Raw genomic sequence first — 12,730 nt, 5'->3', positions numbered from 1 at the left:
CAGCAATAGAGAACAGGCTTGTTTGGACAATAGAAATCATTGATAAAGAAATAAAAGTAGAGATACACAAGTCTTGAGGCTTGCGTCTCAAAAGGATAGGTAATCGCGGATAAGCTTGGATCAAGGAAAGAATCTTGGTTTACTAGGGGTTCAAAGCCTCAAATGAGGTAAAGTTGCCGGCTGAAAATGAAAACCAACAGATGTATAGAACATGCAGTGCGCGCGGCCGAGCGAAGGCTCTGTGGTGCACAAAGGTACCAAAAGGCACATCAGCTCACAACATAGTTTTGAAGCCGGCACAAAGGATTCCGAGGTGCATATGAAAAACGAACAACATGTACATCAGCCAGTGTGAAGGAACAAATTAAGTTGGACCATCGTTAACTTATGTTGCTGGAGCTACTCAGATTCGCAGCTGATATATGCCCTAGGGAGTCAAACAGAGGTGGTTTCGACGCGATGGGCAGCGCAATATTCTAGAAATTCATGAAACAAACTTAGTTGTTAGCGTCGGCCAAGCAAGCCGAGCTGAGTCAGCTGAGCTCAGCTGATCAAATGGGAACTTCTAGGTTGCCTGGGCAATTTGCGAGCGAAATTTTTGTGTTGAGAGGTCTATGAAAATGGATATGGATAATCATGTCACCAGAAAGCTAAAATCTGAATAGGACTCATCAAGCTTAAGCTAATTTTTTTTTAATTAATTCAGTTTATATGCGACTTAGGTACGAAAAAGCATCCTATAGCCAATGTACTTCGCATCACGAGAAATGGTAACGGACCTGTCGACGAATGCACTGATGAAGCCAGCTTGCAAGAAGTGTAGCCAAATGTGAGGGCAAGTATTGTATGATGGGTTTGTTTCAGGTACATTATTGTCACTGCTGTCTCTCGGATTTAAAGCAAGCTTCGAAGTACAACATTATTTTTTTGAAAGTACCATGGTAAAACTGGTCCACATGACGACGAAAGAACTTCGTGAATGAGAATTCTATGGGACACATAGGCTACCAGCTTCACAAAATGGAGTCCTGGGATTGGAGTAAGGAAATAAAACATTTTGTGCTTTAGCTGAATTCTTTTCTAATTCTCAGAATATATCGACTTATAGTAAATAGAGCAAAACAAACTACTGGATACTTGAGAGGCGCTGGGTTCGGCGTTTGGATGGCGCTTTGTTGGCCTTAATGCGTAGAGGCCGGGTACATATATGGGCACTTGCAACGAAAATTTTATAGATGAGTCCATCTCAATCAAAAGGGTCAATTTGTGGAGTTTTGCACCATACAGCTATCCAATTAAACATTCTGACCCCCATCAAGGAAGGCGAGAGTTGGCGGACTCTATTAATGGTTGCAGACTTTCATCGTCGCAATTGGTCCAAATCCTCTTTTACTGTTTCTATTTTTCTAAAGCGTCTTCGATCAGGTACGGCTTGCACCAAGACCTTCCGCGCCAGCCACTATTTTTTTTAGGAAAACGGGTGCCGCGTAATTGCAGGACACATTTTTCGTGCCGCGAGCGCCAATTGGGGTGTGAGATGTGGTAGTCTGTTGGTGCAGCTACTGACACGTCTCAAATTCAAAGCAAGTCTAGACCATTTCTGATGGGTAGCAAGTTGCTCTTCTTGGTTCAGCGGAGGTAGCGATATAGGGTGTGCCATTTTCACAAAAATTAGCTTTACCACGACAATTTTGTCGAATCGGATCCTTACCTGCCTTATTGGCGGTGACCCTTTTGCTTCACCAAATGTTGGACATTCTTGAGTTCCATACGGACGCAGGCCTCACTTCGGGCTATTTCAGCTCTAACAGCACGCAACTCTCTCTGTGAGTCTCGATGAGGTATCGGTTCTTTTCTAACTACGCCGTCTGAAAAATGGGCATAAGGCCAGAACTTGAATCTCCATGGCGCCAAATACCGGTTTTGTTGTGTTGGCAAACAGCTCATCAAGCACTGATAGCTCTCAAATGTATTGCATGATTTGAATGTACAAATCAGACTTTTTGTGCTTTGTGCTTTGGCAGCTATGAACATATTATAATATAGGTTTCATCCAAATGTTCAAACACCTGATCCAACACACAGATGGACATCGTCGGTGCGTATGACAGCCCCTGAAGTTTAGCCAGCCAACTCGCTCGAAAACCACGCTGCAACGATGGAAAATCGCAGGATCTCATATGCGTTGACGATACCCAACATGTAGATCGGGCGCGCTGAACAGGCAGCAATCTACCTTGCTGTTTTGTCGATCATTCATTCTGAGAATCATCGGATACGCCCAAACGGTGACTGCAGTTAACGTATTGTACTAATGCACTTTTGGCAATTTTTGTTCATCTTTCCTACGAATAAGTGAAGATCCAGCCTTCTCTTTTCAAAACTCGCTCGGGCGCTTACACGAAAAAATGATGCTTTATCCTTTTGACGAATTTTGAAATATTTGATACCTCTTTTTCAAATAATTTACGGTGAGCATTTGATCTTGGGGAATCCCTTTGCGGTCGTTTGTCACCACGCGCGGATCCTTGACTATAGCCATTCCAGTCCTCGCAATCTCTGCCATTCGAATGACGTTTATTGTAGCCTCGTCCATGACAGGTGATGAGTTTAGCAAATCCTCCCGTACTACTATTGACTCATCCGTTTAGCAAATCTTGCACCCCCAACGGGTGATTAAGTATTTTTTATGAAAAGTGTGGACTAAGGCAGGGAAGGTAGATCAACCCCCCTAGGACGGGGTAGAACCTTATATTCCCGAGTGAAAATTGTTGCTCGGCACAAACTCGCGGAATTACTACGCTTCGCACGGTGGGCACGTCACTAGGGTTTGTGGGTCAAGTGACACTGCATATCGTGCCAAGGATGAGTCATTCTTATTGACAGTCTGACTTGTATATTTCGCTCGTCGACTAACTCCATCCTACTTGCTCTAGAGATCGCGGCACTAAGCGCCTTGATTCGCATCGTGAATTCTCACCCTTGTAACCACAATACACAATTGCTCTGCCAGTAGTAACATTTGAAGACTTATCACCAAACCTCCACTAAAAGAAAAGTTTGTGGATGTCACCGAAGCAAATTTAGGATATGATCTTATGCTGAACTTATGTCTAGGACCAAATAGCGTATTTCGCTATCAAACCGTAAGATAGATACCTTTGACAGTCCTCGTTGAGAGAGGCACGAGTGACATAAAGTGAAATCCGTTTTCTAGGCTTTTCTAGGCTTTTCTAGGCGTTTTCAGTGCTATATATTCTCATTAATCGTGCGCCCTTCGTATTTGCACGACGTTTCTGATCGATCAAATTTTTTTGGGCCGTTTGATGCTCATAGCCTACAGCTACCACCTGTGCGATCCAAACTCCATACAGAACGTACATTTCTTTAGATCTGTATCCAACTGACCTAAGTACACTTAGACCCAGTTCATTCAGAAGGAATCGCTCTTTTTTTACTGAGACTTCAAACTTTTTTGCAAGGCGCTTATACTTTACTCTTCCGCAGAGATACACCATTTATACCACTTAACTAAGAAAGACGACGACACACACTGTGTGTGATTGTTACGCATTCTCGCCGATGCAACATCATTGGGTACCACATTGCAATGAAGTAGCTTTGAGGTCGTTCATTCTCCCCTCGGCATAACTAAAGCACAGCTTTGCTGGCGAGCTCATGAAGCCTCATCCTATTTGTGTTCCGCATTCGATGCAACACTCAACGCCCCAATTGAGCAGTTTCGTTGACGCGAAAGATATCGAGGCAGGCCTGTAAATACTCCTAGTGATGATGGAAACGGTTTTCATTAGACATTTGGTAGTCATCTTGGGTACGAAAGCTCATAATCCAAGGTCCAATTCCGCAAAAAACTCCCTTGACGAATAAATAAAAGATTTGATTAAGCATGTGATAACTGGTTTTGCAGTGATATCTGCCGCTCAGTTCATTACCATGATGGTCGAGTATGTATCGTATGACTAGCTTAATTTCTGCTATTCAGAGACATCTCTTTCGTCGTTGTTTTCGAAGAGCCGACGCTTAGCGAAAGCGGCTTTGTAGAGCAAAACCAGCGACTGATTGAGATGGCCTTCAATTGCCTCACCAGCACAACTTTATAACCAGTGAGAGCCTCCAGACGAGCGGTAACAACTTGCGTTCTTTAAGTTTCCAAATGTGCTATTCATTGTGGACCGACTTGTTCCGTTCGGTTGCTAAGTTACAAAATTGCCACCCACGTCGCAGAATGAAAGATTTGGCTCATCGAGTCTGCATTATCTAACTTATACAGGATGAGGACGCTGCTCCTCCCTTGAGTGCCAAACTGTGAGCCTCCAAACTTATTTGCTCAGATTATAGAGCTCATTGGCAATCCATGTGCTCTACTTTACGTTCGATTGCTAGATAAAAGATTCCACTAAATAATCAACGTCGTGTATTGCATCTGGTGACTTCTGGCTAATAACTGCTTTGAAAATTCTAACTGCGTAGACTTGCTGTATCCACAACGGTGCGAGGTTAAGCGCAAGTGCCAAAAATTCTCTATATGTACTGCTTACGGTTCGCATGATAGCCATACTACATGTTCACTGTGAACATTACTCAACTAACTTTTTAAGTATCCATGGATGTTAAAAAGGGGCTATAAGGTCAGATCGGAAGATGAGGCAGTAAGCATATATTTTCAGACTCACGACTCATTTTTAATAACAAACAATTATAGGTCGTAACCAGCAGTCCGAGGTAGAGACGGTATGCAGACAGCATAACTGTTAAAAAATAAAATCGTTAACGCTAGAAAGGTTTGAGAGTCTTAAGCTCTAGTGGCATATGGCGCACTGCCCGACTGCGCTTACAATATAAAAATTCTTATAAAGCTTGTGTTTGCATGATATCTTCCGGCCAAAATGTATATATTTCGAAACAAGAGTCAATTGGCGTCCTTCTAAGAGCATATGACTAGCACATCTACTTGGAGTACACAGGCACGTACTCAACTACGCCATGCTTGTTAACAATAGTCTTCTTTATATTCCGCAATTGTTTCTTGCTCATGGTCTTGAGTCTGTGCGTCCGTGATATTACTTGTACAGCAGCTGACTTCAGCTCGTTCTCCTTCCGTCGCTTTTCCTTCTCTTCACGTGCCTGACGCTTAGCATCTTTTTCAGCTTGTCGACGCATCTTAATCTCAGTCTGCAATTCCTTGAGATTTTTTAACTTAGAGCGTTGGAGCATCTTCTCCTCCCATGTGGTGCTTAAAACCTTACTTCCTTTGAGACTCTGGGTCGAAAATCGAGTCTTCTGAACTTTCTTCCACACTCGTCCACTTACGGGGCGGCCGCGGGGTGGCTCCGAGGCCTTCACGTTCACGCTGCCGGGCTTCGATGAGCGGGTGGTTGTCATTAGTCTAGCGTCTATGCTTGGGATGTATTTGTATAAATAGTTTACCGAAGGTTGCGCGAAGCACGAACTTGATAGCATCGCTATAAAATTTTGATTAGTACCTGGTTTTACTGCAAATTGGCTAAAGTTTATTAGTTTAAAGCTATAAATAGCACCTCATTTTACGCAAAATGATTAAAGCAGCTTGCTCAAAATATAATATATCGACATTTTGTGAGAAAAATCTAAAAGACGGGATGACAAACACTAATGGCGCGTCCATCACTGAGGCGGCAATCGCCGGTGCCGTATCTGGAGGTAATAGCTAAGCATTAATTTTGCAATTAAAATGAATATAGATTGAATCTCTATCTGCCTGTGTAATCGGTCACTGTTCGTCGGTCTTAGGAATAACGCGGCTAGTCGCTGCTCCATTGGATCTCCTCAAAATTCGATTTCAAGTGCAGCCTGCGCCCATTGGTAATGGTCACGTCGAAGCGAGGTATCTTAGTGTTGCTCAGTCTGTGCGAAGCATTTATGGCGAAGAAGGACTTCGAAGTTTTTGGCGTGGAAACTTGGCGGCCACAGTGCTCTGGGTGAGCTACTCGGCGTTGCAATTTGCCACTTATCGCGGATTGAATCGCTGGTGGGAACAGAGTGAAGTTAAAGACACGATAAATGTCCCTAAGGTCGCAGTTTCTGCCACGAGTGGTGCAGTGGCAGGTGTTACTGCAACTGTACTTACATATCCTTTGGATTTTTTCAGGACAGCGTTTGCTGGTCAGGGGGTGCCGAAAACATTTCCAACAATGTACAGTCTAATGGTGCATATATGGACGACACAAGGTTTTCGTGGATTTTACAGTGGACTTGGTGCAACTGTTGTTCAGATTGCGCCGTACATTGGACTGACCTTTAGCATTTATTCATGCCTGAACGAGATGCAAGAATCACATCAAAAAGAAGATGAAACTGGCGCATGGAAGCCGGTGGCAACAACGCTTTCGTATATCGGAAGTGGTGCTGTAGCAGGGATTGTATCGAAGCTCGCGGTTTATCCACTAGATACAATTAAAAAGCGCATGCAGATGCGCAATGTGCCGCGTTGTGCAAAATACGGGGTGATTCCGATGTACACTTCGAGTTTTTCATGCTTCTATGATGTGCTGCGACGCGAAGGTATGCTAGGACTTTACAAGGGAACAGTACCCGGCCTACTCAAGTCCGCTGTTGCAGCCAGCACGACTTTTGTAACATATGAACTTACTCTCAAAGCTATGCAGCACATGCCGAATAAAAATCAACAGATTTAAAACAGGCCGAATCAGAATGAAAAAATATCTCGAATATCAAGAAGTTTGACAATCGATAAAAGTCACTTGACCGTTGTCTTTACCGTCTATTGTCAAAAACGTGGCTACAGTAAAGCGGCTTTAGCTCCTATGGCATATCAAGTGTATGACTTGGTGCATCCTCAGTTTGAAATTTCAAGTGATTTCGTATCAACTTTTTGAGCACCTTCATCACGTGTCCGCTGTGCAAGTTTGCGTTTTGTCGATGTTTTCAACTCGTGAATTTTTGAGAGGCGCAGAATTTTAATTGTGGTCATTCTTTCATGTTTCCATACAATGAGCAAAGCGGGAAGCGTTTGAAGCACAAGCAATATAGCAATTGCAAATTCAAGTCTGTGCTCGTGCTACTATCACATTTTTCGAACGCGAAAATGGAAGGTCAAGGCAAGATTTGAAGTTTATGATCGAATAGCACTCACTACAAACGCTCGGGTGATCTACTGTGGTTGGTTGGTATCGGTGACAAACAGGTCTCAGGTTTATACGACGACAAATCAATGAAAAATGGCAAGAGATTAAACCATACAAGTCATAGAAAACATCAGAGCTGGAAAGAAAAAGCAATAAATATAATAAGTGTGATTTTATGCCCCACAAACAACACATGGGAAGTGATTTTGAATCACTATGCCGTTGTAGTGTCGAGAAAACGAATCGCTATTCCGTGCAAAACTACTAATTTTCTTTGGCAATCTCGTGATCGAGATCAAAACTTTCTTGAAGCAGCGTTGCTGGCTGGTCCTGTGTGTGAGTCGTGGGTGAATATTATCGTCAACCAACAAGTTAGTGAAAGTTGACTAGGACAATGCCAGTAGGGTGAGTTCGGCTACAAAGCATAAAATTATCACGGAGGCACATTATGAAGGCTAGAGGTGAGTTTTTGACCTATTCTGGTCGCTATTTTGCTGTAAGTCTCCGAGTCATCAGACCCAGACTGCTCAAAATGTTATTAGAGAGGCAAATCAGGATTCGCTTGCATCTTCATCTTCATATCGTCATCGTCGGATTGATTATCGCGAGCACGATTACAAGTTTTCGTTAAACAAGTTCAGGATTAATGGTGTTCGGATGCTTGGTTGACATATTCTGAGGACTCAAGCGCGACTCAGCTAGCGCTCGTTGCTGTATCATTATGCTACTTTCCGTCCACATGTTCTGTATTGCTATCATGTTGAGTTTACGAGGCACCAGCCGAGCTTTTTCTGTGAGCTGCTGTTCAGCACATACTGTCCTCTTTCCATCCTCTCTGCTTGTTAAATCCTAAATTTTGCGCCGTAGCGTCAACTGTCAATAACACTTTTTTGCTTGATGTGGTTCTGTTCTTTTTGATTATACAGTGTCATTGGCATTTGAGATAGCTTGGCATTCCTTTTTGCTTGAAATCGAAAGCAACAAACCGCTAGTTGCAGGTAGTGAGTGCTAAGAGTAAAGTTTGCATCTTCAAGCGATTCAACAGATCAAAGTGCCGATACACTTGATTTGTTTGATCTCTCTGATGGTACTCAGAATAATGAGATTGCAGGTTACATATACGATTTAGTGCCAGCTACTGTTCCCGTCATGCAAAAACAGTGGATAAAGGTATGTAATTTGTCTAGCAATTACCATTTGAAGCACATCATGTTATAGTGTACGTATCGTATTGATTTAATAAGTACACAATTCACTATTGTCTGCAGCCAAAAAAGCTGCCATTAAATAAAGCACGTGGCCAAATATATCGCATATGCAAGGAAAATAGCAGTCAGGATGTTGACATTGGCGAAGAGGAAGAGGCAGGTGAAGTCGGAGCTACGAACGTCGAGGTTGTGATGGAAGGCGTGGCGCCTGATCCCTGGCGAGTCTTAAAGTAGCTTTCTAAATAGTGTAATCGCTGGGCATCGCTCACAAGCCGTTCCATGGACATCTGGAATATTTGGAACAATAAGTTTCAATTCAATCAAAGAGAACTGCAAATACTTACCATTTTAATATCGTCCAGCACAAAACGACGAATTGCCTCTGTTTCGCTCAAGTGAGATACTGACGCTTTTGGCGACGCTAGTGCAATTGTCTTGGACACGCGAGCACAATCACTATTTCTCTGACAAGGACTTGTATGATTACTATTCGTTAATTTCTTTCTGGAGAGCGAATGCTGCGGCGAGTTCGTCTTGAAAGCATTCAATCCACTCAACGAGTCAGAACGTTTGCAATATTGCTCTACCGTTTCAATGTTGCGGGCAACAAAATCAACCGAAGTTGCCCTGGTGCGGGTGTCGTGATGAATTATATGTCCGGCTTTACCTTTCGTTCCTTTGCTTTGATTGTTCCACAGACCATATTGAGGACTATACGTGACTTTCATGTCGCTGGTAATGCATGCATGTAACGAAGATGTGCGTTGCATCTTATGCCGCGTCATATGTCGAGATTGTTTAGAGACAGCGCCAGGAGACGGTTGTCGTGAGGCCGGGAGCGACTGACTGAAGTCAACATTTTGTGACCCGTGAGCTACAACCTTTTGTTGCTGGTCGACATCATGTCCAGCAGCGTCATTCCGATTCTGAAGAACGAGCTCAAGCTGGTTCACACGATCTTGCAATGCATCTTTCCAGTTTTCCTCCTCATCTTCGCCGTCCGCCCACTCTTCCATGGACTTGAGTTGCTATTGTATTCATGCACTCATTTAATGTCAGCCACATATCAACAACTCACAGATGCAACTCACCGCAAACTGGAGTCCCAACCTATCGTTGTTCCCGTATGCACTTGTACTTCCATCTAATGGCATTTCATCATTCCACAAGGCTTCATCGTCGTCATCCATTGCCACAGAAACCTCCGTGTTAGCGACGATTGACGCACTGTTATCACTCTCTTTCTCCAGCATTAATACTTGATCATGTTGCGTCTTTTGATCTCCAAAGATCGATCGAAACGTGCGATTGGCTCCAGCTTCTCCTGGCATGGCGTTGTCTGCTAGTTAACGAGGTAAGCGGTTGGAGGAGGTTCGAACGAGCTTTCTGTATCTTTCGTCGGACAGACTTACAGGTAACTAATTGAATGAAAAGCTGTCGATTTAAAGGCTCAGCATGCCTGTCGGGCCCTGTGTCCGTCCGTCTGTTTCTCTGATTGTCTGGCGCGTAAATTGATGCGGTGAGTCTCACTTTCCTCGGACTCTTCGATGAAAAATGGCGGCCCCCTGGCTCGAGTTTTAAGTAGATATTACAACCAATTGAGTGTCGGTGCAAGACAGATATTCAACAAATGAGGAAAAGAGATTTGCCCTATGGATAGTTTTAAGAGTAATCGCGCAGCGAAATTGTCGATTTACTGTAAAATTCGATTTCAAGCAAAAGTGCCCTAACCCTGCTTCACTCATTAGTCGCTTGTCACATAATGACCAAACCTTTGTCGGTTTCAATACGCAGGCCTCAAACTCTTGAAACACATAATAAGGAAAAGCATTTTGAGATGCAGCTGTGGCATCAATTCCAAAATTGAGGTTCATAGATGCAGCTACTCAATAGAAGGATACGATGAGAGTGCGGAGAGTATCGCTAAGACTCAGTCAGTATGGAAGTGCGTACTTTTTTTTTGATAGCACGAAGCAGGCCGTACGAGCATACATAAGTCACCATGTATCGTAAGGTATATAGCCGAACAAATGCGGAAGAGTAAGTGTGAGCCTTAAATAGAAATCGGACCTCTTGAGATGCGCTAACCATGGGAGGAAGATTGACGCAGCGGCAATAATTATTGCATCAAATAGCACGCAACTAAATCAGCAGCTGAGATATCAAATCAAATGCTTATTAGCGCTTCCAGGCGTACAACAGCAAATCTGACTAGCCTAGACGCATTAGATTGATGCAGCGGCAATGATTATTGCATCAAGAAACACGCAGCGTAATAAGAAGCTGAGATGTATAATCAAATGAGTTTTAGCGCTTCCAGACCTAGCGATCAGTTGGCGTTTCTGGCTTTGACACTTGCACCCTCCTTTGCACTAGTTGAGCACGTTCTCTACGGCAAGAAAACCGCGCCGCAAAACTCGCGACGACGTTTAGCTCAGTACCAATGCGCTAAACCTAAGCCAAGCTTATCCGCCAGCAAGCGCAGGATTCACATCGACTTTTGCAGGCCAATAATCTTTTGACTACCAAAATTTTGTCTCAAGGTGCCCGTCGCGCCACGGCGGAGATCTTTACAGGCCTATGCATGTGGGCTTTCTGCTTAAACGGAGAGCATGAAAGCGCTCAATGGTCGTTCTGCAACTTTCTGACCCTTCAGGCCATCCTATTTAAGAATTACTGCATCTCCTAGAGCAGCATTCACCGGATAAATTTAACCCTCAATGAGGATCATGACTTTGGTACTGAATGCTAGCGAATTGGTTAAAGAGAGTCTTGTGATTCGCGCAGCGGAAGAAGAGGGTACGTGCCCTCACACGTCCCACAGCTCTACAGGCCAGCCTTGATAAAGCTGAGTTCTGACTCGGGCGTCGTTTGATGCATGACTTTGCGAAGCACAATGCACGACGTGGAGATCCAGGATAACCTCAAATTATTGCTGTTCATTACTCTGCTTATCTTGGAAATGTTGCTGGTACCACGACCAGCCGATGTACTCTGCCGCTTCAAAAAGCTGTTTTAAGTCAGTAATGTTCTCACGCGGCGATTCAATATTATCACTGAGACTATAATATTCGAATACAGCATCCGAGAGCCGGCCGCTAGAGGGACACACTCTGCTGGCATTGTTCGGCGATTAGAAAAGGTCATTTCTCGTCGAATGAATAGCTGCCCGACGGGTCATCAAGACTGTAAGCGGTAGCTAATGGGGTTAAGAGAATCTTTCCTTTTAATATTTGAGAAACCACTCAGTTAAGATGGCCTTGGCAGCGATGAGAGTTGAGACTTGATATCCCCTTTGTTTAACGAGTGCATCGTCCGATACAAAGCAAATTTACAAACCAGTCGGACCTAACATTGCTCCAAGCTTGAGTTGAAACACTCAAGTATATATGGTCCGCATCGATACCTTTCATAAGATGGTCGCCTAGCTACAGGGGTTGGGTAAGAACTGTTATATTTGAGTGTTTCGATTTTGAATGATCTCAAGAAGGCGAGATATTGCTCTTAAGAGCCCGCGTGCAACAAAAAAGGGCTCATTTTTCTTCGAAATAATGGAGTTGTAGCTTAATTACTTTCTAGCTATGACCGATATCGTTTCGATGCGGCGAGATCGCAGCTTATTTTACAGACTGCAAACGCAAGTTGCTTTTGTAGATTGACTAACAGCATTAAGTAAATTCAATCCATGCCTTTATATAATAATGTGTTGTGTCCGCTTTTTTCATCTGCATGCTGCCTTTGCGCATAATAGCTCTAAATCATAGCATCGCAAACACGGGCACGTAAAACTAAAACTTGCTCCAAAATGTTGACTTGAGAATTTCTGCGAGTCGATTTTGAAAATAGCCCCCCCTTAACCAAGACGGAATCACCTAATGATGGTGTCAAGAAATCCGAAGGTAAACCAATCATTGTTAATTGTGCTGTAAGGTCGTTGCAACATGAACTGCCTAATTTAATGCAGATTGATGAGTGAGGCATACTGTTCCAAATCCTTAGTCGCAGGTATATTCTATACAATGCGATAATAGTGCGTTCTGACTGGGGATATCTCTTTTCGCGACGAGAAGTTTGGAGCGCCAATCTTATGTCTCTTGATTTGATTCTAGTTTGTCGAAAGCTCGCTGTAAAGCTCAAATCAGCCTAAAATTATGGCTATCGGTAAGCCGTGTTGTTATAAAGAGTTGTCAATGTAAGCTGCGTCTTGCTTGGATGGTGAAAAATGTAAGCAATTCTGATGCTAGCGGACGCATCAACTGGAAGACTAAAATTCGAGACACCACCAGCGAGCTTCCATTAAATGCCGGATCTGACAAACTGATCCGTGGCGCTGACGCGTGCTGTGAGAGTTTGACGCAATTTACAGGGGTCACATAA

At 43.6% G+C, this 12,730-nt stretch overlaps 8 protein-coding genes across 8 annotated transcripts; 5 read left to right on the top strand and 3 right to left on the bottom strand.

The window, feature by feature from the left end:
• Positions 1-211: 211 nt before the first annotated feature.
• Positions 212-823, top strand: PHALS_08873 (uncharacterized protein; the record flags this gene model as incomplete). Its single annotated transcript, XM_024724300.1, has 2 exons — positions 212-313; positions 707-823. The coding sequence occupies 2 exons, from the start codon at positions 212-214 to the stop codon at positions 821-823; spliced, it is 219 nt and encodes a 72-aa protein (XP_024575191.1).
• Positions 824-1,716: 893 nt separating this feature from the next.
• On the bottom strand, positions 1,717-2,093 carry PHALS_08872 (uncharacterized protein; the record flags this gene model as incomplete). The annotated part of the gene is made up of 3 exons (XM_024724299.1): positions 1,717-1,824; positions 1,895-1,953; positions 2,033-2,093. 3 exons carry the CDS (start codon positions 2,091-2,093, stop codon positions 1,717-1,719), a joined length of 228 nt encoding a protein of 75 aa, XP_024575190.1.
• A 2,875-nt stretch (positions 2,094-4,968) lies between these two features.
• On the bottom strand, positions 4,969-5,403 carry PHALS_08871 (Predicted coiled-coil protein; the record flags this gene model as incomplete). Its single annotated transcript, XM_024724298.1, has 1 exon — positions 4,969-5,403. One exon carries the CDS (start codon positions 5,401-5,403, stop codon positions 4,969-4,971), a length of 435 nt encoding a protein of 144 aa, XP_024575189.1.
• Positions 5,404-5,639: 236 nt separating this feature from the next.
• PHALS_08870 (mitochondrial thiamine pyrophosphate carrier-like) lies at positions 5,640-6,695 on the top strand (the record flags this gene model as incomplete). The annotated part of the gene is made up of 2 exons (XM_024724297.1): positions 5,640-5,700; positions 5,791-6,695. 2 exons carry the CDS (start codon positions 5,640-5,642, stop codon positions 6,693-6,695), a joined length of 966 nt encoding a protein of 321 aa, XP_024575188.1.
• On the top strand, positions 6,694-8,109 carry PHALS_15337 (uncharacterized protein). Its single transcript, XM_036407381.1, has one exon. The coding sequence runs from the start codon at positions 7,232-7,234 to the stop codon at positions 7,529-7,531; it is 300 nt and encodes a 99-aa protein (XP_036263089.1). The 5' UTR covers positions 6,694-7,231; the 3' UTR covers positions 7,532-8,109.
• Positions 8,110-8,478: 369 nt separating this feature from the next.
• On the bottom strand, positions 8,479-10,227 carry PHALS_08869 (uncharacterized protein; the record flags this gene model as incomplete). Its single annotated transcript, XM_024724295.1, has 6 exons — positions 8,479-8,640; positions 8,698-9,381; positions 9,445-9,524; positions 9,582-9,692; positions 9,766-9,812; positions 10,085-10,227. The coding sequence occupies 6 exons, from the start codon at positions 10,225-10,227 to the stop codon at positions 8,479-8,481; spliced, it is 1,227 nt and encodes a 408-aa protein (XP_024575186.1).
• Positions 10,228-11,340: 1,113 nt separating this feature from the next.
• Positions 11,341-11,552, top strand: PHALS_08868 (uncharacterized protein; the record flags this gene model as incomplete). The annotated part of the gene is made up of 2 exons (XM_024724294.1): positions 11,341-11,372; positions 11,435-11,552. The coding sequence occupies 2 exons, from the start codon at positions 11,341-11,343 to the stop codon at positions 11,550-11,552; spliced, it is 150 nt and encodes a 49-aa protein (XP_024575185.1).
• An 888-nt stretch (positions 11,553-12,440) lies between these two features.
• On the top strand, positions 12,441-12,730 carry PHALS_08867 (uncharacterized protein; the record flags this gene model as incomplete). The annotated part of the gene is made up of 2 exons (XM_024724293.1): positions 12,441-12,461; positions 12,536-12,730. 2 exons carry the CDS (start codon positions 12,441-12,443, stop codon positions 12,728-12,730), a joined length of 216 nt encoding a protein of 71 aa, XP_024575184.1.

This window comes from Plasmopara halstedii, assembly GCF_900000015.1.
Source record: "Plasmopara halstedii genome assembly, contig: Scaffold_323, whole genome shotgun sequence".
NCBI classification, from domain to species: Eukaryota; Oomycota; class Peronosporomycetes; order Peronosporales; family Peronosporaceae; genus Plasmopara; species Plasmopara halstedii.
The sequence above is the reverse complement of the archived record's forward strand: the minus strand, read 5'-3'. Positions and strand labels throughout refer to the sequence as shown.

Coding starts and splice junctions, on each gene's coding strand:
- PHALS_15337 (XM_036407381.1), top strand. CDS start 7,232: ATGAAAAATGGCAAGAGATTAAACCATACAAGTCATAGAAAACATCAG.